A 22,189-nucleotide genomic window follows, 5' to 3' on the forward strand; every position below is an offset into this window, starting at 1 on the left:
TTTTAGCTGTCCTTTTCCTTAAATGTCTTAGCTTTAAAACACACATACCACCCTGGATTCTGGTGGCTTGCATGGGTTTCTTTTAGTTTTTGGGGTTTTCCTCCCTCCTTTAATTACTCTTGATTTTAAATACACAATTAAAATATTTTTGTTCCTTTTAGATTTTCCTAAATAGATAAGATAACTGGAGGGTTTGTATAAAGCCCATTTTTTTGACACGAACATTTGTACTCTTGTTTACCTACCAGTCTGTATTCAGCTGCTGCCTAATTCTGTGCTCACTAAAATCCCCTGAACAACTCCAGTGAGCTTCAGGCTGCACAGTAGCTCATTCTAACCCAACCCTGGAGAGGAGAGAGCTGTTTGGGAGAATCTGAGCAGCCTTGGGTCTTGTCTCAGGGAGAGTTACGAGCAATCAAAAACGTGTATGACTGGGTGCTAGGGAAGGCTAATTGACCCGAATGGGATGATTAATGCTTAAATCTCATGGATATGGGAAACAGCTGCCACACCCCGCTGGGATTTTGTATTTTTAGTTGAGGTAATGAGTGACTCATTTTTTAGACAATTCCTTGACAAGGTAGAATTCTTAAGAAGTATTCACCTGATCTTTACATCCTGCATCTAAGGACTTTTGTGCCTAGAATACATGCATAAATCAAGACAGTGTAGTAACAGATCATTCAAGATAATTGGGGGGGGGGGGTGTTATGGTGATAAGCGCTATAGAAACAAAAACACCCACGTACTAAAAGGAAAGGTTACACACACAAAAAAAGAGTTGCTGAGATCATTGAGCACTTTTGAATTAACGACGAACAAAGCGCATACGACAATGGAAGCCAAAGTGCTTTAGGAGATTCACAACAGCCGAGAGAGCTGAGGTACTGGTCCCACCACACAGAGCAGTGGAGGTTACTGGCAATACGGTACAGCACCCTGAAAAAACAGGGTTTTCAGTGCTAGTAGGTGAATCTGCACAGATTTTAAAATTAACTTGGGGGATGATACTCACAACCAGAATAAAGTGTAATCAAATGTAGAGGATACGGTTGCCACAAATAGGGCTGCTGAGTTTCTGAATGTGATTCTTGTAACAAGGTCTGTACGGTAGTAGTGAAATCCCTGTGCAATGAGTTTACAGCACCTGCGATACGTGAGCATTACTGCAAGGGCACAGCAGTTCCTATGTGTAGATCTCATTGACCAAGATTGCGTCAGTTTTGCTGTGCATGTACAGCATGTTTGTAAGACAGGGCTGATGCATCCACTGTGCAGGTCTGCGCTGGTACAGCAGCCTTTTGTCTGGGGTTTCCTGGCATCCAAAGGTGTGGGCCAAGCTACTCCGGCTATGGAGCTTGACATCCAGAAATTCCAGGCAAAAAGTCAATGCCCTCAAATTTTGCTTCTATAAAATTATATTTAAATCACCTGGGAGTTCTCAGAATAATCCAAAGGGTATTATTTTTAATTGTGATTTTTGAATACCTAAATTTAATAAGGCTTTATTTGTAATAAAGATTGTAGTGCAGGCATATCTAGAGCTTTATAATATAAATATTATAACTATAAATAGTAGAAATAAATAATAATGTATGATAAGCAATATGCATTGTATAATATAAATAATAAATATACATGTTTCCATGAATGATGTTCCTCATGGGTTCGTCTTTGCAGGATTGGGTAATATTTACTAGAAGAATTAGTATGGCTGTTGCTTTTTATTTATTTATGGGATTGTGGGCAACACATACTATTTTCCACAGAGATCTTTACGAATACAGACTATTTTATAAGTATTAAAAATTGCTAAGCATCAAGGAGACACACTGGAAATCAGGGTTCACTGAGGTTGAGAGGGCCCAGAAAGGTTTGGAGTGAGCACTCGCATGAAACTGTGAGCCTAAAAGCCAGCTAACTCCTGTCGTCCAGTGTGCTGCCCTGGGAAATGAGCATGGATTAAAGTACATTAGTTGACTGTCACGGTCTTGAATACACACAGAGGCATATAATTGGGGCAGGAGCTGACATGTGGCCATTAAAATCACTTTTCAGTAAACAGCCTATTTTTAAGCTCTCTTTGTGTTAGCAGTCCCATAGGACAAGAAATCAGCAGAACTTATTGTGAAAAAGGAATTTAGATTAATCGGGATACTTGAAAATTAATTTCTGTTCTGATTTGCAATAGAAAGAAAAAACAACTTGCAAAACAAAACTCAGGAAAATCATAATTGGCATTTTGTATCAAGACAACAGGAAAAGTTGAAAACGTTGATAGGAGACCACCATTTTCATTTCAGCCACTTCCCAAATTAATTCCATATCAAACATTTAAAACATAGGAGGTCATTTCCATATAACACTTTGGTTTCAGCAAACCCCTGCTTTTGGCTGGAAAATCTCAAAGTGAAAATTCATGGCTGAAACTCCTAAAGGTATGTTTGGTATGCATGTCTTCTGTTTATCTGTAAATCTCAAAGTGCTTGAAGAAGTAGCTGGTGCTGTTCCCAGCTGACCCATAAGGCACAGTAAATGAAAGCCATTTCTTTGACAGAGAAATGCAAGTAGCAAAGGTGTGGCACCTGGGAATTACCTACATAAGGCTGATTTTATTCCTCTCCTAAGGCAGCTGAGCTATATGTTTTAAAAGGAGTTACTGTTATGATCCACTATGATGGGACAACTATTTAGTTAGCCTAGCTATGCCACAGAGAAGTTGTGGGGCCCAAAGCAAGTAGTTTAAGTAAAATTATCCCATATGTAGAACAGGGCTGCACTGTGCCACTCTACCTGCTTACACACAATTTCGTAAACCCCTGTATGTTTCATGTGTGCCCACCAGAGAGCTTGCGCTCCTGACAGCCTCCTGACAAAGTTACAGATCCCCACAATGGTTACAAATGGTCAGAAGCCATCTCAGCTGGTAGCTGCATGGTGGGTTTAGAGGACACCCTGGATTTCAGCTGTTTGCCTGGGGGCGTTGGCTGAACTCATCACGCTTCTGCAGAGCATCAGAAGAAATAACTGGGGATTAAACCTTTTCCAGTACAGATCCCACCCTGAAGAAACCATGTCCTTTAGCAAAAAATAGCTGAAAATGAAATCCATGCTCAGGCACACAGAGCCTTTTGTGTTTTCCTAATTTTGTGGTTTCCTGATTTTGTGGTTTCCTAACGCAGGAAGCCAGTGAGTGCTGTGCATGGGGCAGGCTTTGGAGGTCTGACCACAGGCCAGTCCTGGACGGCTCTTGCTAGAAGTCTTAACAAGACTCCATGGAAATTTTCCTCCATGCTCAGCGGCCAGCGAACAGAGGAGGTCTCAAACCTCTGCAGAGCTTTCCTGCGCTGCACAAGGCAGCAAGAGGAAGGCTTTCCCAGACGCATGGCAGCAGGACCGAGCACCAACCACTCCCAAGTCACCACAAACGTCACGGACGAGCCTCAGTGTCCAGCCACTGTGGGAGAGTCCCTCAGAAAGGCCGGGTGTGTGGGAAACTACAAGATCTCAGCTGGGTCCATTTTTTTTAGGAGGGTGTTCTTATTTTGCAATGAAGTAAAGTCAGGTCCTGTTCAAAATGCATTTCCAGTATCCTTCTAATTAACGTAAAGAAATTGCAGCTTGGATTACCTTGTGAACACTATTGGTGTCTAAAGGTATTTTTCTACATGTGCTTACTATGGATGAAATATTAGTCACAATGAGAACACTATTGCCTTGGTGCCCAGGTGATGCAGGGCACAGAGAGTGACCAGAGTGTACAATTTAGCCCAGGCAGGATTTGGCTGACTGAGTTGCATCACTGTATAGGCTGTGGTTAAAACAGTAACTGCAGTGCAATATTCCAGCTGCAAGGCAAGGTGCAGCCATCTCCAAAGGGAAAAGGCAGATTGGTATTATCAGAAAAAAAGAACCTATGGTTGTAAATGTGTCAATAAAGATAATAATAATAGTCATAAGATTTATGATAACTCATGCAGAAAATGTTTCTCAGGGTAACCTGTTAGATGTAAGATAGCACAGAAGAGAACGAATCATAAAATAATCTCAGCAAAGCTTTTAAAAACCAAACTCTGGGGACTTCTTGTTTATAAGCAGTATGAATATCAGAGAATGAAAATGAGCTTGCTGCAAAAGTAATGAACATGCTCGGCAGCTGGTCAGCCTGTGTCAATCCAGTCATTTATCTAGCTCCGCTGACCAGGTCAGCAGACTAGAAGTGGATGAAAATGTTTTGTCAGTCATTTGTTAGCTTCTCCTTCCACTAAGAAACCCATTTGCGTCTTGGCTGAAAAGGGCATATTTTTATCTTTAGCTCTGATGCTGTAGAATTGTTTGTTTTATCAATATCCTACTGCTTACATGATTGCTTCAAGTAGCAATGAAGATTCATTAAGGAATGCTTTCAGATGCAGAAAGTGCACTACAGTCTACCACGTTTAACATTGATAATATATCTTCATTTTCAACGGATGATTCTGGTGTTAACCAGGAGGGACTATCCAAAGATAGTGGAAAGGAGAAAGCATTTGCTTTCACATAAACAGCCAGCTCATACGCTGCAAAATACAAAGCACGTTGTGCGTAAATAATCACTTCAAATCACAGACAAAAAGTTTTAAATAATTTTTCCCTGTTTGCCATAGGAGTATCAGAATTACACGAGGTACTTCATTTTGTCACCTTTGAATACATCTACCTCTCTGCTGTTCCAGATATCACAAACTACCCTTGTATTGAATGTGACGACTGCTTGTAGGTTTAAGTTACTTCAGGATGACAAAGATGGGCAAGACGCAGAAACACCCGCGGCAACTGAACGCTACTCATCTTTCTTTCACAGAGTGATAAATATGTTCTGTGGTATCATTTATGACAATATGCATTCGTCCAAGGGTGAGTTATGACAAAAACTGATGACAAATCCTTCAGTCATAAATGCCTACCTGAAACACGGCTGAGCATTCAAAAAGCAGGGAAAAGGATTTTATTCTTCAACAAACAGTGTCTCTCAAACACCTGACAGTGCCTGACTTCATACTGGATTTCAGCTACAAAATTGCTTTAACTTGATTTGGCTTTTTTTCTCTGAGAGAGAAAAAAAAAAAAGGCTGAGTTTTTAGAAAACCGCAACTATTCTTGAAGGACTGAAACTTGGCAAGAGACTGCGTATAGACAGCTGAGCAAGGGCTACAGTCTACTGCCACATGCATGAGTACTTTTGAAGTAATCTTTTAAAAAAGCATTTAATATCCAAATCCAGCTCCGTGTTCTCTCAATCTTTTGACGTTTATTGTGCCCATCTCTACATCAGCTGTGGCAACAGAAAGAAGATGTGTAAACAGACCTGTACAGCTTGCAGGTACCAGCTTATTGTGCTAAAGATGAGCGTCAAACAATATTTGTTTTAATGGAAATATTAAAAAAAAATCATGTATAAAAATTGATATATCACAGTGTTATAGAAACGGTAAATGGCATTTTAAACATTATATTTAGGTTAATGATAACTGAATTGTGGATAGTACAAATGTGGACTACAAGGGAAGATACATACTATTCTAAGGAAATGGTAGTTCCCTAGAGTGTCCTTTACAAAATATACCTGAGGTTGTCCTTTATTTCCAACCCAAAACAGCAGCTGAGGTGTCTTCATAGTTGGCTTTTGCTTTAAGTGACATTCAAATTCAAAGGCCAAATCTGTAAAAATGCCTCCTGCTCTCACAGAGAGTCGCGGAACGCCCCGATGGCCCTCTCACAACCGCCGGATATTGGGCCATGTCCGTACTACAGGGAAGCCGCTGGCAGGATGCTTCAGCCAGCCGGAATTGCACGGGCTAGGGAATGAGAGGCAAAGCAGCCACACCGCTGCTGGTCTACCACCAGGCTAATAAGCTATTTCTGGCTGGAGATAAGGCACAGTGTCACCTCAACACCTTCAAATTGCTTTCATGACGGAGCTACTACCTCTTCAGCTCATTGCTGCGGATGTTCCAGTGTGGGTCTATGCAAGCTCAGCACCTCTTCATGCACTCCCCTGTACAGTGTATAAATTCGATGTAAATTACTGATTTATTTTATTTAGTCCATTATTGATTTATGAATATTAATTAAGCAAAATACTGTGGAGTCTGCAGTTCAATATGGATGCCAGATTTCACCGTGAATGCTGCAATCTAGTAGCAAATCTCTGTGAGTAAATGAGGTCTGTAGGTGGATGCAGACCCCTCTGACAAAATCCACCACGGGAGCAAAGGATACTTTGCCTCCTCTGTGCTTAACCATGTTTCACAAAACCAGCTTCAATCTGCCAGGGGTGCAGCTGCTTCCAGATGTAAACGTGTCTGGGTCCTACCCAATACTAGGTTGTAGCAGGTGTTAGTTCAAAGGGAGGGTGCTACTAATGTGGCTATATCGCTTCTGAGCTGACAGACAGAAGATTTCGCCCCGCACTCGGCTGGGTGGCTGCTCGGGGCACGGCACGGTGACGGCTGTCCCCACATTGCTCTCACAGCCATTGCAGGCAGGCCCTGACAGGCCCCGGGCAGGGCACCCACAGCCAGAGCCACGTTCGTAAGGCACGGTCAAATCCAAGCTCAGTCTTTGTTCTACCACTAAGGCTATACCCAGATCATACTGTATTTTTAATGGTAAACCTTGTTGTTTATTTTCCCCTGCAGCTACATCCCAGAAGGGGGAGGGAGGGCAGTCACACGTTCTTCATTGTCTTAGCTTCACAGCAGCTAAAGGAATTTTTTTGAATTGTGAAAAATAAGGTATCATTTTATTTTTAAATGGAGTCCAAGAAAAGCAGCTTTCACCTCCAGGTGGCAAGTTTCAGAAGCAACCACCCTCTAATGCAAATAGTTCCCTGGCTTGTCTCCTGTGTTTGCCTGCCATAATGCAAATCCCTTAGGAGACAGAAAGGTGTAAACACAGCTGTGAGATGCTCCTGCTGCTGGGGAGTGGCAGGAAGGAAAGCGTTAAATGCCGAGGGTAAACAGCACCCGATTTGTCAGCTAGTCAGCAGGGCAGAGAGGATCCCACAGATAAACCCAGCCTTGAAGCTTCTCCCCAGCTCAACTGGTTATTGCCCAGCGGCAGCTCTTACTCATCTGAATCTGGGTGGAGCTCCCTCCCTCCCTCCTTTCTTCCTTCCCTCCCTCCCTGATGTGTGTCTCCTGATTAAAAAGCTTTTCTCAAACATCTGCACACGCGCTTGCAGGTACCGGTGCTCACTTTCCAGGAGCTTTGCAGAAGCACCCTTTGCTTCGTGCTGCTGAGTCTGTGGCAGAGAGGGCCACCCTCGTCCCGCCAGCCTCCCCCTGCCCTGGAAGATGGTGAAGTACGGCCTCGACTACACGCGGTGCAGATGGATCCTACCCCTGCTCCTGGGCATAGGCGTCATCTTCGGTATCATTGCGCTGGCGGGCAGGGGCTGGCTGGAGTCGCAGACCTTGCCCTACGTGCACCGAGCGTCGTTATGGGAGAGCTGCCGGAGGAACGAGCAGAGTTGGGAATGGACCTGCGAGTCCCTCATGGGTTACGGTAAGCGCCTGCCAGGGTGGTAGGGAGCAGTCTCTGAAGCAGTGGGTCACGTCTCCGAGCTCATCTTCCCTCGGCTCTCCTAACCGTGTCGCCCAATACCTGGCATTTATATACGAAGTTCTGGGCACTAGGGACCAACACTGAAATACGTCAAGGCTTTTGACTAACAGGGTGAAGAAGAAAAATGCCTGTACCCCTGTGCTGAAAGAAACCTGGTTGTTTTAGATGGTGGGCTGCACAGTACAAAAAACCACATGTGGTAATGTACCAGTACAGAAAATATTACAGCATTTAAGGTTTTCTTCCTCTCTCAGAAGAAGCTATAACCTCTTCTCACTGGTTACTGCTTTCCAAAACTTAACAGCTACTGCTGATCAAATGTCCAAACAGCAAGTTGCGTGGGTAAGCCTGGCATTAGTGTGATAAGCCAGTCTTGAGTGCTAGCAATAGATGGGGAGGTAAAAATGTAAGATGGGAGGAAGATATTCCCAGGGAGTGTCAGGCTGCAGAATGCTGCCCTGAAACTCTTCCGGTAGGTGGGTCGTGTGAAAGAGTCTCCTTGTGATTATGAAAGAAAGCTTTAAAAGATGAAAGGATTTCTTGTTTGTACTGAATTTTGGTTAAGTATGCTATTAAACACGTTGACCCAGGTGCAACCTTCAGCTTGAAAAGATGTTATCCACTGAGTCTGGGAGAATAGGCCAAGAGAAGGATCACTCTAGATGTGTCCTGTTTCTCCCCCCCCCCCCCATATATCTGCTATTGGCTGCAGTCTGAAACAAGTTATTGTGAGTGATAGGCTGTTAGCCTGAGCTGGGAGGAAAGTTCAAGTGTTCTTACAATTTACACTAATTCAAATTAAAAGGAAGAGCATATTCACTAAGGCTCAGAATCTCAGCTGCTCTGGGTGAAAATGAGTGTAAAAACACTTGCAGAAGCAATCTGAGGGATCATTTATTACAGCTTTTCAAAATTGTTCCTGAAAGTTCATCATCTAGGGTCAAACTCTACCTTCTATGCACAAAATTCAGCTGAGATGAGTTAATTGTAGCAGGCCTCAGTGAGCGTAGGGCTCCAGGACAATACTGGCTCCACTCAGCATCATACCTGGTCCTGTGCTCAGAGCTCCTGTGTCAGCTGTGTGGCTGGGCATAGATGAAGCCAGTTTGCTGCCTCTGGTACATGGCGCTGGAGAGCAGGAGAGAGACCATGATGCTTAGCAAAGGGCTTCTCAGCCCTCAGTTTCCATGAAAAGTGAGCCCTCTTCCTGATCTCCAGGTTAGGCATTATCTGTGTCATGAATGCCAGCTTTAACTGGACAGAAAATATTAAGACGTTTCACCTTGCTTCTCTTAATAATACCAGAGAAGTTTCACTTTGCTTCCAGGTCCTACATGGTTGTTTGGCATTTCACTTCTTTCCTTATACTGCCTCACTCATACATGCTTAAGTTCTGCAATTGTATGCACAGTTTCCCGTTGGACAGCACCTACAGACAAACCAGGGAGGTCATTCTCTATGTGGACTATCCTGCAATGTCTGGGGTTACTGTGAATCACATCCACAATAAGTCCAGCACTTCTAACACAGAAATGATGGTCTTAGTAAACATGTGCAGAGTATTCTCCAGCGCATACATTGGAAAGTCAGCTGATGCTTCTGAAAGCATTAGAAACGCTGTTCCTGTGCTGCGTGACTGCATTATGCTCTCAATGGGCATGCATCTATCATTTGACCTCTTCAAGCTTACTAAATACCCAGAAAACCTAAGCAAATCCTCAAAATCCTCCTGGACAAAATTTCCAGGTGGAAAAGGAAGAAATGTCTGGGACAATGGAGTCATTTAGCCAATGGGAGAATATGTGAAGCCTGTATGTAAAAAGTGTGTGCATAGGCCATGTGATAGTGGATTACACTGCCAGGCTTCTGCCTCGGCAAGGTTATGCCATTACAACGTAGATCTCGGTCATCGCAGGGGTGCGTTACCCCTGACCCATAAGAGGGATGTAGATCTGACCATTAAGGATGCAAACTCATGTCACTGTCCTGATCCTTTCCAGGCTCTTCCTTCAAACACCTTCTTTCCAGAGGCGGGATGTGTTTAGGTCCAATCCTGTCCTCTGGTTTTCCCTATCATTCTGTCCTTGCTCAGTTGGTGGGGGGTTGGGATTTTTCTTCTGGGGCTCCTACCTTTCCCCACGTATAGAGTGCAGGTGCCTGATGCTGGACTTAGGTTTCAGCCAAAAGACGAGGCCATGAGACAGCATCTCACTTGTGATCATCCAGGTCTTGTGTGAAGCCTGATTCTACCTACCTCAGTACTGAAACATAGGGGTTTAATAATTCCAGGATTACATTTATCCACACTGCTCCAGAAAGGTCATAGAAAACAAGCATTCAGCATCACGTTCTGTGGGATGTTTAACTTTGTATTGTGCCAAGCTAAACACAGTGCTGGATAAACAAAGTGTAATTACACGCCTTCCCCAGTATAGAGATAAAAGGTGTGATGTAAACAGAAAGGACAGAAGTGTTTTACATCTTTCCTGAGATGAACTTTCTCTTTCCTCCCTCTATTCCACAGTTCCCATCTCCTTTCCTCTGGGCTTTGCTCTCAGTTTACCTGCCTAATCTGCCACAGGCTGGGTAGATTCTGAAATTCGGTCTTCCTGCAGGGATAGTTTCATGGTATATGCATGTGCACCCCAGCAGCTGCCAGCAAATATTCTCAGCATGACTTGGACAGTGTAGCTATCTTAATCCACTACAGACATCTTCATCCTATCATAATGAGATATAACTGTAACGTTCTTGCAAGTTGTTCAATATAATGTGCAAATTCAAATAAAATTGTCCATCTGCAATATTTGTAGTTCCCCTTGAATCTCTGCTGTTTGGCTTAACATATATATATATATACACGCAGAAGACAGAAAGCCAACATTGTTGAAGTCAGTCAGTTTGGAAGGGAAGAAGGCTGAATGTTTCATTGGTTGCACCAGTGGAGTTTGGGGTCTCTGAATAGTTGCTCAAGCTGACAGATTTCAAAACCTCATAGGGAAGACAAGATGCCTGTACAGTTACTTTTTTTTGAAAGCCAGGAGAGTAACTCCACCAGTGCAGTTATCTTCTGTGAAAGCATCTACACACTCTAGGTCTTTTGCAAAGTTTATGAACTCTGTGGAAAGTGAGAATATGAAGAGTTTATACAGTCTGTTACCTTCTCCAAGAGTTCAGATTTTCTGCTTTAACCATATGACACTCATGTAGACTTTATCAGAAGTCTTTTGCTTTTCAAGGATATTTAGCTCAAATAAATAGAGCTTTCTAGGAAAAAATATGTCATGCATTAGGACACCTACTAGAAACAAATGGAGTTTAGGATGAGGGACTGAGAGATGCAAACTGTATCTCTGCAATGTTCTGGCACTTGGAACAAGTAAAGGTCTAAAGCTTATAACATGCTTGAACCTGTACAAAGACAGAGAAAAAGAATTTTTGGATAGATTATGAGCACAATGTGAAATATATCTGTCTGGGACATGGCTGAGCTTGCAAAGGAAACGCAGAGGTTAAATCCCTTCACGAAGCTGGCACAGCACTCCTTTGTTTTTCTTGATTTTTGTCTATATAACCTCTCTTGAATAAGGTGTGTCTCACAGACCTGAGACTTTTTCAGTGTGTAATTTATTCCACTGCAGGCTTTGAAGACGTTTAAACATGTGTGGGTTTGTTTGGCAGAAAATAACTGATTTGATTTTATTAGTCCCAATGTGATGCACAATAAGATGAAAAACTCATAGCTACACTTGTCCCACCTTAAGTTCCACCTGGCCTTGCAGCTCTTCCATGTACAGATGCTGCCATCAAAATAACTGCAAGCTTAAGGCTCTAAATTTAGGTTGAAGTGGTTGGCTCATTTGCATGGTGCAAATAGAGATCTTGGGGAAAAAATCAGGAAAAGGTATTTCCACATGACAATTGGAATCCAGTTCTTCAGTTATCTTCACATCATAGTATTCAATTACAGCCTTTTCATAAGATGTGTGGAGGGTTTAGTGGCTGTGGAGATTAGTGGAGGGATGAATGATTTTGCCATCTGGAAAGTACACCTTCCTGCATCTTGTCTTCCAGGCAAATAATGGCTAACTATGTTCTGGCTCATTCCAGTTTTATTTTAGTCCATGAATATTAATGCAATACTACAAGATAGAATGGCTGGTATAGTATGATTATAATGGACAAAAAGTTACTTCAAATATGGCAGCAGATGAGTATGTCTACAGGATAAGTGAAAGAAGGGAATGTTGCAAAAGATAATATCCTCTTGAGGAATGAAATATTCTGCTTTAGTCTCATAAGAACCCCATTGAGGAGTAGATTTTCTTCCCTGTTTTGCCTATATCAGGCTCTTGGGTCGGGAGAATCTTTTGCTATGACAAAGCACCATTTATTATTCTGGAGGAATAACAAAATGGAAATCACTTGCTAAAAAATCCCCAGCTAATGATACAACAGCGAGGTACACTGTGCGGTCGGGAGCAGTCTCCGAGCAGCAAAGGACCTCTCTTGGTACTACACCTACCACTGGCCTTGCACTGCTGGCCCCACAGCTCTCCCTCTGGAAAACTAACTTCTCAGCAGACCAGCGACTCATCACACCCAGGGCACAGGACAGACCAGACACCAATTTTCCCCATTGCCACACTGCCTATGTAAAACTGCTTTGCCTTCCCCCACGTTCCCATCACATCTGACAGCCAGCACCTACTCCCAGGCGTGGGGAAGCCCTCACTTGCCTCAAGCTGAAGCAAGTGCCCCGAGCAGAGTGGCACAGGGATATTTCCAGAGGGATGGGCTGCTAGACAGCCCCTTTCAGCAAGGCGTGGGAGGAGGAGCAGGCTGTCCCAGCGGCTCTTTGGCATTTGAGGGTGTCTACAGGTAGGAATAGAAATGAAGCGAAAAAGTAACTGTGCTTTTGAAGCAGGGACCAGCTCAAGTCATGGGGCCTTTGTTGCAGACTTCCCCTGAAGTCACGATTCTGCACCTAAAGGCTTTCAGAATTTGGTAAAATTCAAGTAGATTTGGAAAAGTGTCCTTGCAACTGGGAGACAAAGACTGGGGAGGTTTCTGACCAGTCCAGGGAAGTCCATGGGAGAGCCCGGGATGGAGCACAGCTCTATGCTCTGTGCATTGCCTGGATTACAGGGCAAACCTTGACGCCTTTGATGATGATGGTGAACTGAAAATGAAAGCCTGTTGCTGTTCCTGCTGCATTGTAGCGTGAAACAGTTATATTTATATATGGTGATTGCCTGTAGTTTTAATGACAGTGTATAGAGAAGCACATAATTTCCTAAGTCATCAGTCTCCTAAAAGTGTAACGTTACCTGAGACTAACCAGTGAGAAATGAGATTACAAGATTAGTTACTTAAAAACATAGAATAGTCAATCATTATTCAAAACTTAGAATGCTAGAAAATGCAGGCTCGATTAAATATATATAGTAATGAAAAGACCACAACAATAGTATATTTAAGGAACTCTGATGCAAGAAAGAACAAATTTGATTTTTCCCCAGCTTGTAGGAGACACTCCGTTGCTACTAAAGAGGTATAAGAGAAGGGAATCAAGCCCAGAGCATTTAATTACCATGGCAATTTTCATTCCTCATCTGCAAGCACTAACATGCTTTTCCTTGTAATTTTGGGGCTGTCCTTTTATATGTTTAGTGGCAGATTCATTTAATCAGACTCTTTTCTAAATAATAGTTATGCTTTTCAGCAACTAAGTCTCCAGAGAACAATTGCAGATGGCATCCCACTGTTTGTTATCCAACCTTCTTTTAATAATTACAGTTAAATTGGGTGGCAAAATGGCAATTGCGTGGAGGGTTCTCATTGCCCCATCAGGAGATATGAAACTGCTGGTGTTGAAGGCTTTGTGAAGATCCTCAACACTTTGTGTCATCAGGATGTTAAGTCCTTGAGAGGATACCATTCACGCACACACACAGGAGGTGTCTGCTGAATATGTGTGGAAACTTGTGGCTAAACTCTCATTTCTCTTCACCTCATTTCTTCCTCTAGCTTATTGAGGGAATCTGATACAGCCAGGCTATAATGACTTCTGCATAGTCTGAACAGTGATAAGGGCTGCAAGATGGATTTCGAATTCCGCTGGAGGGTTAAACAGTCAGGTTACTTAAGCAGGAAAGGAGTTACGCAGGAAAAGAATCAAAACTCTCAAAACACTGTTTTTTCACATTTCCATATCACTTCTGACTGACAGCTTGCATTGTTCTGAGGAACCTTGAACACATTCAGTCAGTGAGTATTGTAGTGCCATGTTTCTTCTTTGTCAAGTACCACTAGAAAATCTCTCGTCGGTCAAAAATTCCCAGGAACTCAAGGTAGTTTGTGGAGTGACGATGGTAGCCTATGTCCCAGCGGTTTCTGGCTTCCTTCTACTGGTACTAAGTAACACTTCAGACCACACACTGTCCTGCTGAAGTACTTATCTGCAATTGAATACATCTAGTGTCACCTATTGTATGGAATATGCCCACTGTGCCCAAATCAGGCCCCAAATGTAGGAAGTCTCTGTGCAGTTCATTAACAACCCCATCAGCAATAAGCAGCAAGTGATGAAGACTTTCAGGATGCATTGTAAGAGCTATTTCACTCACAAGAAGAGTAAATAGAGCTTATGATGTATTTTATGAGCACAAAGTACCATTTCTGCTTATATATTGGGGGTTTTCTTTTGCAAATGGTGAAATTTTGCTTCTAACAGAAAATTAGATCCAGATTCACAGCTGCTCTCTATCAGAAACTCCCTGGTGCAAAAGGTGACTTTCAGCAAGGTTTCAGAACAAAGTTTGCTCACAGCATGAAAACTGCAGATCAAGAGTGAGAACAATACTTGGTGCATATGGAAATGAGATGTAAATTCAGTGTTCTTCAGCCTCAGATGGCCCCGGGGAATATAAAACGTATAAAGAGCTTTTTGGAAAGGTTCCACTCTGCTGTGTCGATTAAAAGTCCTACTTCATAGCCTGTGTTATCATGGAAATGGATTCTGTTTAATTCACATTAATTATTTTAACCCACCTTTAACTCAGGGGTAGTTAGGGAGCAGGTACATCTTGCTTCTCTGATTAACTGAGCTTATGTGTATGTACTGATTAGTCAATAATTTACCTGCTTTATTTACCTGACCCTCCCAACACCCATATACACATCCAAGTGTAAGTAATCCTGCTTTAAATAGGAAAAAATAGGAGGAAAAAATGTTATAGCATTAAAATGTATAAGACTGAGCTTTAATCCTGAGATGTTCTCAATGTATGCAACTTCTTCTGAAGATAATGTGAGATAGGGGTACTCCCTGACTCTCTCATGAGCAAACCTTTAATTTTGAGGCGCTGTGTGCACAGTATTTTAAATAGCTAACTTACTCCCTTGGTGCTCCCTTTGATGATGGCTCTACGCCCTCTGTCACTTCTGCCTCCCTAGCGCTACGTAAGCATCAGGGAGCAGCCCTCATTAATACAAGATTTGCAGAAGCCAGCTTCTAAGTCAAGCTTGTACATGCCTGGGCTTATGATGAAATGAATTTGAACCACTCCCTCAAGATGTAACTGCTCCTCCCCTCAAATTCAAGTCAAAATAGTTTCTAAGTTGAATTGCTTGCTTCAGTAAGAGAAGAGGTTTGCAGAAGAACTTAAAGACTTGAATGCAGTATATGTTTGTGAGTGAAGTCAGCGGTGGGGAATTAATAGGTTTTTGCTTTAAAGAAGTTAAAAGTCCACCAAGCCAAACTGAGCTATCACTTTAGTACTAAGCTATGGCCAAGACACTGCTTTCTGCTAATGTATACTGTGTTTTACTGATAGATGGTCTAGATAAAGGTTCTTTTCCTTACTGTTGTCATTTAAAATCATTATTACGGGGTAATTGTCCTAAAGTCCTAATCTTTTCTCATTTATATGGGACCTGCTACTAATCACTGAGAAAGTTTTGCAATGACATCATCTTAGTGTGAACCTAAAGAGGTCATTCTCTGCTTCCGTGGTTGTCTCTTAAATAGTGGCAAGCTAAAAGCTGGTTCCTGCTCACATGGAAATGGCTTACATGTTATGAGATAATACTCTGTTATTAAATGAGAAATCAATATTAACTGCCAATGAATTCTAAAGAGGTAATGTTAGGGGAAAAAGAATGGGGTTACCAAAAAGGATGCCATACAGAAGGACCAAAAAATTTATATTCCACTCCAAATGATATAAACTCACACAAAAAAACCCAAAAAACCCCACAGGAAAGATATTCAGAGAATGCAGGATTTTTAAGAATGATCCAGATGCAATGAAGGTAGAAGCTCAGAGAATAATACACATCCAATCATGCCTTTGATTTTTTTTCTTCATTTTATTCTGTTCATAAATTATCCATGACTAACGTGATTTTCTTCATTTGTATAGCCTTCCTTTGAAATTATTTTCGGTCAATAGCTTTCAATCTGCACATACAGTTTATACATAAGAAGCTGCTTTTAATAGTTTCTGATTTATCTTGGCTGTATACAAACACACACACACTGGTATTTCAATGCCAGCTCATGTGATCAACAAACACTTGCAGAGATTTCAATGTTCCCTTGTTTTCAAAAGCAGCACAGAAGTTTCCCATAGTTGGCATGTTAGAGAGTCGTGATTTCTAGAAGACAGGATTTTGCACTGTTCAGTGTTGCACAGATAACATGGGGAATCCAGAGTCCTGGATGACAGTGGATTGCATATACACCAACAGCTGGTAACTTTTTGGCTAATAAATTGAGATGTGGGTTAATGAGTTTGATGGACCGTCTTAAGATTCAAGCTGAGAAGAACACATGTTCTGCTGCAGACATGCTCACTTTTGCATGGAAACTTTCTTGAGGAGAACAAACCAAAATGAAATGGATAAAACCTGGCCAAATCGGTTCCTTTTCAAAGTGAAGCATGTGCTCTGCAGAGTTCACCACACCCTGATGAAGAACGTCAGGTTGAGAAACCTATGTGAGTTCAGCTTTGTTTCCAAAATAATGCTCTTTCCCTTTAATCAGAGAGATGTAAAACAGGTTGAGCTCTGCAAACAGCCTAGAAACATTCTCATTACTTACAACACAGAGATGAATCACCACCACGGCAGATTTTAGTTCTTGTAAGAATTGCTTTGCAAGGCTGGAGCTAGAACTGCAGGGTTTGTGTTTCTTTCCCTTGATGGTATGAAGGATAACAGAGCAAAATATTAGTCTCTTACATTTTCTTTCCCCCCCTCCCTGTTTCTTTTGAATTAAAACTATCCTTCCTAAAATTGCTGCACAATTCACTGCAGTGGCTGATGTGTTAAAACGATCAGTCAGCAAGAACCTGTAGGTAATTGTTGGTGTCTGCAAGCTGGCAGAAAACAATTGTTTTTCTTTTCAGTGCTAGTTGTGTATTTAGCTTCAAGCCAGGAGGAAAATTTGGAGAAGTATGTTCTTATTGGTTAGACCAGGAGAAGTTGTTCTGAACATTCTGGGGTTGCTTTCAGAAAATGTCACCCAAAGAGTGACACTCACTACCACTCAGTAGTTCGTGTGGTTTGGGGGTACCAGATCAAAAAACCCATGAGAACGTCATTGTGAATGTTTTCCCATGTTTTGAACCACATATACCAGAAACACAGACATTTGTATTTGTCATGGGGGAAGTAGACTTCACACTCTATTTTCAAGGCACGACAGCTCTTTTTTGAAGGCACCATTTGGAGCATGAAACACAGCAGGCTAAGGATAGACTAGATATGGTGGTTCAAAGTTTTGGCTTAACTTGCTCCTGAGCAAGGAAGTTTATTTCCTTATGTGTGAAGCACAGACGGTGTTTACACTTTTGCAACCCGGAAAACACATGAGGGAGTAAAATCAGGAAGGCAGGAAGCTGAAGACACTCTTAGTCCTGGATCTCTAATGAAGTCCCTCAGCTTCCCTATGGCTGCGGTCAGCAATAGGATATTCAGAAGGTGTTTAAATGGTGCAATACAAGAGGTAGTTGTGCTGCCTCTAAACTGAGTTAGCTTTAATAGCAGAGTAATAAAGCTGTGTTGTATGCTGTCTCAGTTAATCATCTTGCTCATAAGCTACAGTGAGATCTGTACTGGCATGGGTGGGACCTCTTCCTAGGGGTCTTCTCACACAGCAGGGAGTTTTAGAAGGAAGGTACTTATTTTCATTTTCCAGTAGTCACATATTACTGCATTCACTGTGGGTAGTCCAGACTCTCACAAATCATTGTTGATTGACGTACAAAACACTGTAAATAGAAGCACTGTCCTTGCTCAGCTTGAGATAGGCACGAAAACGTGGGTTCCTTTTGCCTGTTTGGGGTAGTAAGGTCTTGTTTTAAGACAAAGTTGCTCAGAAAATTGCCAGCTAGAAGTTTTCAAGAGCGGGTGGTGTGTAGCTTCCTACAAGCCTTTTCATAGTGTTCACTGGTGTTCTTTCAGCTGATAGAGGGGCTGAAAGAGGGAGAAATACGACTGGCATGCAAGTGTTACAGGATCCTGCTGATATTCAAGGACACTCTTGCATAAACACACATTTCTTTTCTAACAAGCACATTTTAACTCTTAAACATCAAAAACATCACTGCCATTTTTGGGGACTGAGAAAACAGATCTCACAAATTGCTGAATATTTTCACAGACTCAGCTGGATGTCGTGTAATGTATTTCTAGTCTTGATCTGATGACAGGTGGACTAGATCCTTTCAGCTTTCAACTCCCCTCTCTCTAGAGTCAAGTGTTCTTTGAGTTGGTGTTGCACCTGTGATGATTCTTTGGCCTGGAGTTCATATTTTTAAGAAAAAGCTTTGCAGTTAGAACAATTTATTTATGCTTTTGCTTTATGTTAAAGCAAAAAAATCCCACAACATTGAAAGATAAGAAAATATTTGGGACCAGATTAGCCACTTGCTTGTCAGTGTTTTTTGACCAATTTAATTCTTCTAATTCTGTCATTTTTAAGGAATTGTAAGTCTTAGTTCTACTGGTAAAGCCACTAAGCTACTCTAGTGCTCCTGGCTGGCACAAGGAAAAATTAACATCTCGAATGTAGAAACAGTAGCAATTATTCCTACACAAAGCTTTTGCTGCCTTTTACCCTGGAAACATAAGGTGTTTGCACACTGTGGTCTTAGACTACTGATAACTGCTACTTTTTGTAACGGACAGATGAAGCCAGGGTATCGTTCCTCAAAAAAAACCCGTAGTGACTCTTCCATGCAATCCTATTGCCTTACTTGGAGCTGCATATTGGTTTTCTTCCAATGTTGAGTTAATTTTTTTTCCCTTTTGTAGAAGTGAGAGTCACAAAATTGGCTGTTAGTGATTAAGCAATGCCTCCTAAAGATGTAAGCACCCTGCAATAAGCATGTCTCTTCTTGCCATATAGCCAATGCCCGGCGGGCTGGGTGTGCACCCAATCTGCTTTCATACAGTCACAGCATTTGTAACACTACTTCAGGAAAAACACCTGGGCAAGCCCGGCGGAGGAGGGAGATGGTGGCATGGGCAAGGTGACACCACGCACGGCTGCGGCCACCAGGTTTTTCATGCCTGAGCCCCCAGCCCAGGCGATGCTCCCACCCCCGGGGACGGTGCTCTGCCATCAGCTCCTCTCGGGAAGCAAGGCTGAGCTTTGACAGACCGTCTGCTGCCCACAGGAGTGGTGGTGGCAGCGGGTGAGACGAAACCCCCAGCTCTCATGGTGCCTCAGCACTTCCTGGGGGCAGCTGCACTCGGAGTCTGCCATGGGAAAGGACACCCCTTTTCCCAGGAGGTCTGCACCTAACCACAACCAGTGGTGCACCTGACAAAAAACATCACCTCTAGACATCCTTGTCATTTCACCCTTCTGCCAGGAGTTGTAACTCTCGTATCCAAGAGCAGTGAGGTCACCGCTGCTGAGCAACTTTTCTTATGGCCAGGTGCCCCTTTTTTTGCTGTTTTAGAGGGATGGCAGAGAGGCTGGGAGCAGGAGCATCCTCAGTAGGGTAAATTGGGCTGTGGCAGTAGGAGAAATCTTCCTGGCTGTTTCCTTTGATACTCTGCCTGAGGTGCTGCGCTGCCACCTGCACCTCCACGTTGCATACTCTACCTCCGAGCTGACTGCAAACTCCCCGAGAGAAGAGTTTGGACTAAAATACTGGGCTAGAAAATGAGATGTAGGCACATCTTTGCTGTCCCTTTCAGTCTTCTCAGGCAGCTGCCTATTTGCAGGAAAATTAAGACAGTTGAAAAGCCCTATAAGCAGACAGAAACTTTTTGGCATAAGGAAGAAAAAGGACACAACATAAAATTGAAAATATAGTGCAATAGCTAGAATGGAACAGGGATCATAAAGCAGGGTGGCATGGTGAAAAACAAACAAAAAGGGAAATTCGTTTTGATGGGCTAATGGGAAGAAAAGTAGAGCTGGAAAATCCTTATCCTTTTTTCTAGTCTAATAGCAGAGGTGGCCTGGGGGAAGAGAGGTTGAGCACCAAGGTGTCACTCACCAGGGACAGGACAGTGGCTTTCTTGCCTACCCGACACTGGTCGGGGGGAAGGTAGGACACTTGGCATTTTATTACTTGCATGCTCGAAGCAAACAAATTGACAGGTTACTGGGTATCAAAAATCTTAACTGAGTTCCAGAGGGAACTTTTTCTGAACAGAGTGCACCGCATTTAAGTTGAGTTGTAATGATCGTCAGGGTTGTTTCGGCTGTGATAATTTTTCGGCACTGCTGCTGTATATATTTGGTTAGAAGCCGACACCTTACAAACGCATAGTGTAGGCGAGGGGGTGAAGTCTGTAGATGCCCAGCAGACTTTACCTGCCTACTCCCATCTACATTCACAATTTAAAAAGTGTCAAAGTGGGCTTTTTACATTCAGAAGAGGAGACACTTTGATCTCTTTGAGCAGTAGTTGCCCTTCAAGACTTAAAATATTGAATAAATACTATTTCTTTTCCAGTTGTTGTGCCAACACAATATGCTTTGCTCTGACATGTTATAACATAAAGTTATGTAATTTGAAAATGAAAGTATTAATATCCTGAACAAGCGTTTCAAAACGGAACAGTTCTGACTTTGGATCAAAAGCAGAGGTCAAATTTCCCTACAAAACAGATTCCAAATCTTTAGCTCTGTTTAGGACACAGAGCTAAACAAAGGCTGAAAAGGGAGAAACCACTGAATTTTGACATTAATGGACTATTGCCATACCTTTAAATTTGCATGTCAGAGTGGTAGTGCTTGTATAAACACTTTTTTTTGAAGGAAGAATTTAATTAGTTTCAGGGACAGTCTAATTCTCCTTGTCCATGCAAAATGCTGCTAGTTTTATGGCATCTGCTGATGTAATGATGTTTGTTATTTAAGGAGAATGTCCATTCTTACATCTTTACAGTCATTTTTATCTCGATTCTTAATTGTTAAATCTAAAGAGGAAGCTTGCAGGCAAGCTCCATTGCATTCTGTACAGGAGGTCAAAGCCGGCATTTTTATGTATTTTGCACTTAGTGAATGATTTCTTGTGGAACTAAAATGTTCACCTATGAGAGGAGAGAAAGCTCTCATGCTTTCCCTCTTGGGAGCTGACCTTCTTTTCACATTTGTTTAAAATTAGCCTTTCATTATAAACCAGAGAAAAACACTGCAAGGGATTTTTTTGTTCCTTTCTAATGTATCTTCCTTCTGATTTCAGCTTGGGGAAGAGCTGCTGCTGCCACATACCTGGTCGGCTTTATACTTCTAGTCATCTGTTTTGCTCTGGCCATCATAGCATTTGCCATTGACACACTTCGGTTCAACTTCATACGTGGGATTGGAGGCTTGCTTTTTGTTGCTGGTAAGGCAGCATTTGAAGTCAAGTTTAGCTTGTTCAGCTCTATCCATACTAGAACTGGTATTTCCCTCAACTGATTCTATACCCAAGTCTTTGCCTGTGTGCACTTGAGCTCTCTATGAAAAATGATACAAAGTCTGTCACGGCAGTGGATTGATTTTCAAATCCTCCAAATCATGGGTGGGTTTAGCGACAGGTATTATGGAGGCAGGCAACGTGATGGGTGTTAGCTTCAACATTTTTTGTTTTCTCGTGTTTCTTCAGCTGTGTTCTCCATCATGGGCCTGGTCATTTATCCAGTAAAGTTCTCGACTGAAATTGATATGACGGGAATCAATATGTTCAGCTGGGCCTACGGCTTTGGCTGGACCACCGCCATTATGGAAATATGCTTGGGATTCTTCTTCTGCTGCCTTCCTAATTATGAAGATCAGATCTTGGGTAATGTGAAGCCCACATATTTTTACTCTTCCCCGTAAGCACCAGGAAAAATGTGTTCATACTCCAGAGATATCTGACAGACCAGCTACATTTCCCAGGATATTGTCATCGGGTGTTAGTAGAAAAGGCTGGAAACTTTTCAAACGCGTGTAGAAAAATGGTACTGGCATTCTGCAATAAAGTTATCATCTACTCTATTTTGGACATTCATATCTGATGTGGGTTGGTTAGATAAAAGTCTAAACATTAAAAAACCTTGTGTTTCCTCATTCATTCTCATGAAC

General features: G+C 42.3%; 1 protein-coding gene across 1 annotated transcript; it reads left to right on the plus strand.

The window, feature by feature from the left end:
- Window positions 1-7,337: 7,337 nt before the first annotated feature.
- Window positions 7,338-21,943, plus strand: LOC104254958 (p53 apoptosis effector related to PMP-22). The gene is made up of 3 exons (XM_009808863.2): window positions 7,338-7,548; window positions 21,324-21,467; window positions 21,729-21,943. Exons 1-3 carry the CDS (start codon window positions 7,338-7,340, stop codon window positions 21,941-21,943), a joined length of 570 nt encoding a protein of 189 aa, XP_009807165.1.
- Window positions 21,944-22,189: the final 246 nt, after the last annotated feature.

The sequence above is a fragment of the Gavia stellata genome, chromosome 2 (genome assembly GCF_030936135.1).
Source record: "Gavia stellata isolate bGavSte3 chromosome 2, bGavSte3.hap2, whole genome shotgun sequence".
NCBI classification, from domain to species: domain Eukaryota; kingdom Metazoa; phylum Chordata; class Aves; order Gaviiformes; family Gaviidae; genus Gavia; species Gavia stellata.

Excerpts from the sequence above, each read along its gene's own strand:
- LOC104254958 (XM_009808863.2), top strand. The coding sequence starts at position 7,338 with ATGGTGAAGTACGGCCTCGACTACACGCGGTGCAGATGGATCCTACCC. Across the intron at positions 7,549-21,323 it reads CGAGTCCCTCATGGGTTACG|CTTGGGGAAGAGCTGCTGCT; the intron begins GTAAGCGCCTGC and ends TTCTGATTTCAG. Across the intron at positions 21,468-21,728 it reads AGGCTTGCTTTTTGTTGCTG|CTGTGTTCTCCATCATGGGC; the intron begins GTAAGGCAGCAT and ends GTGTTTCTTCAG.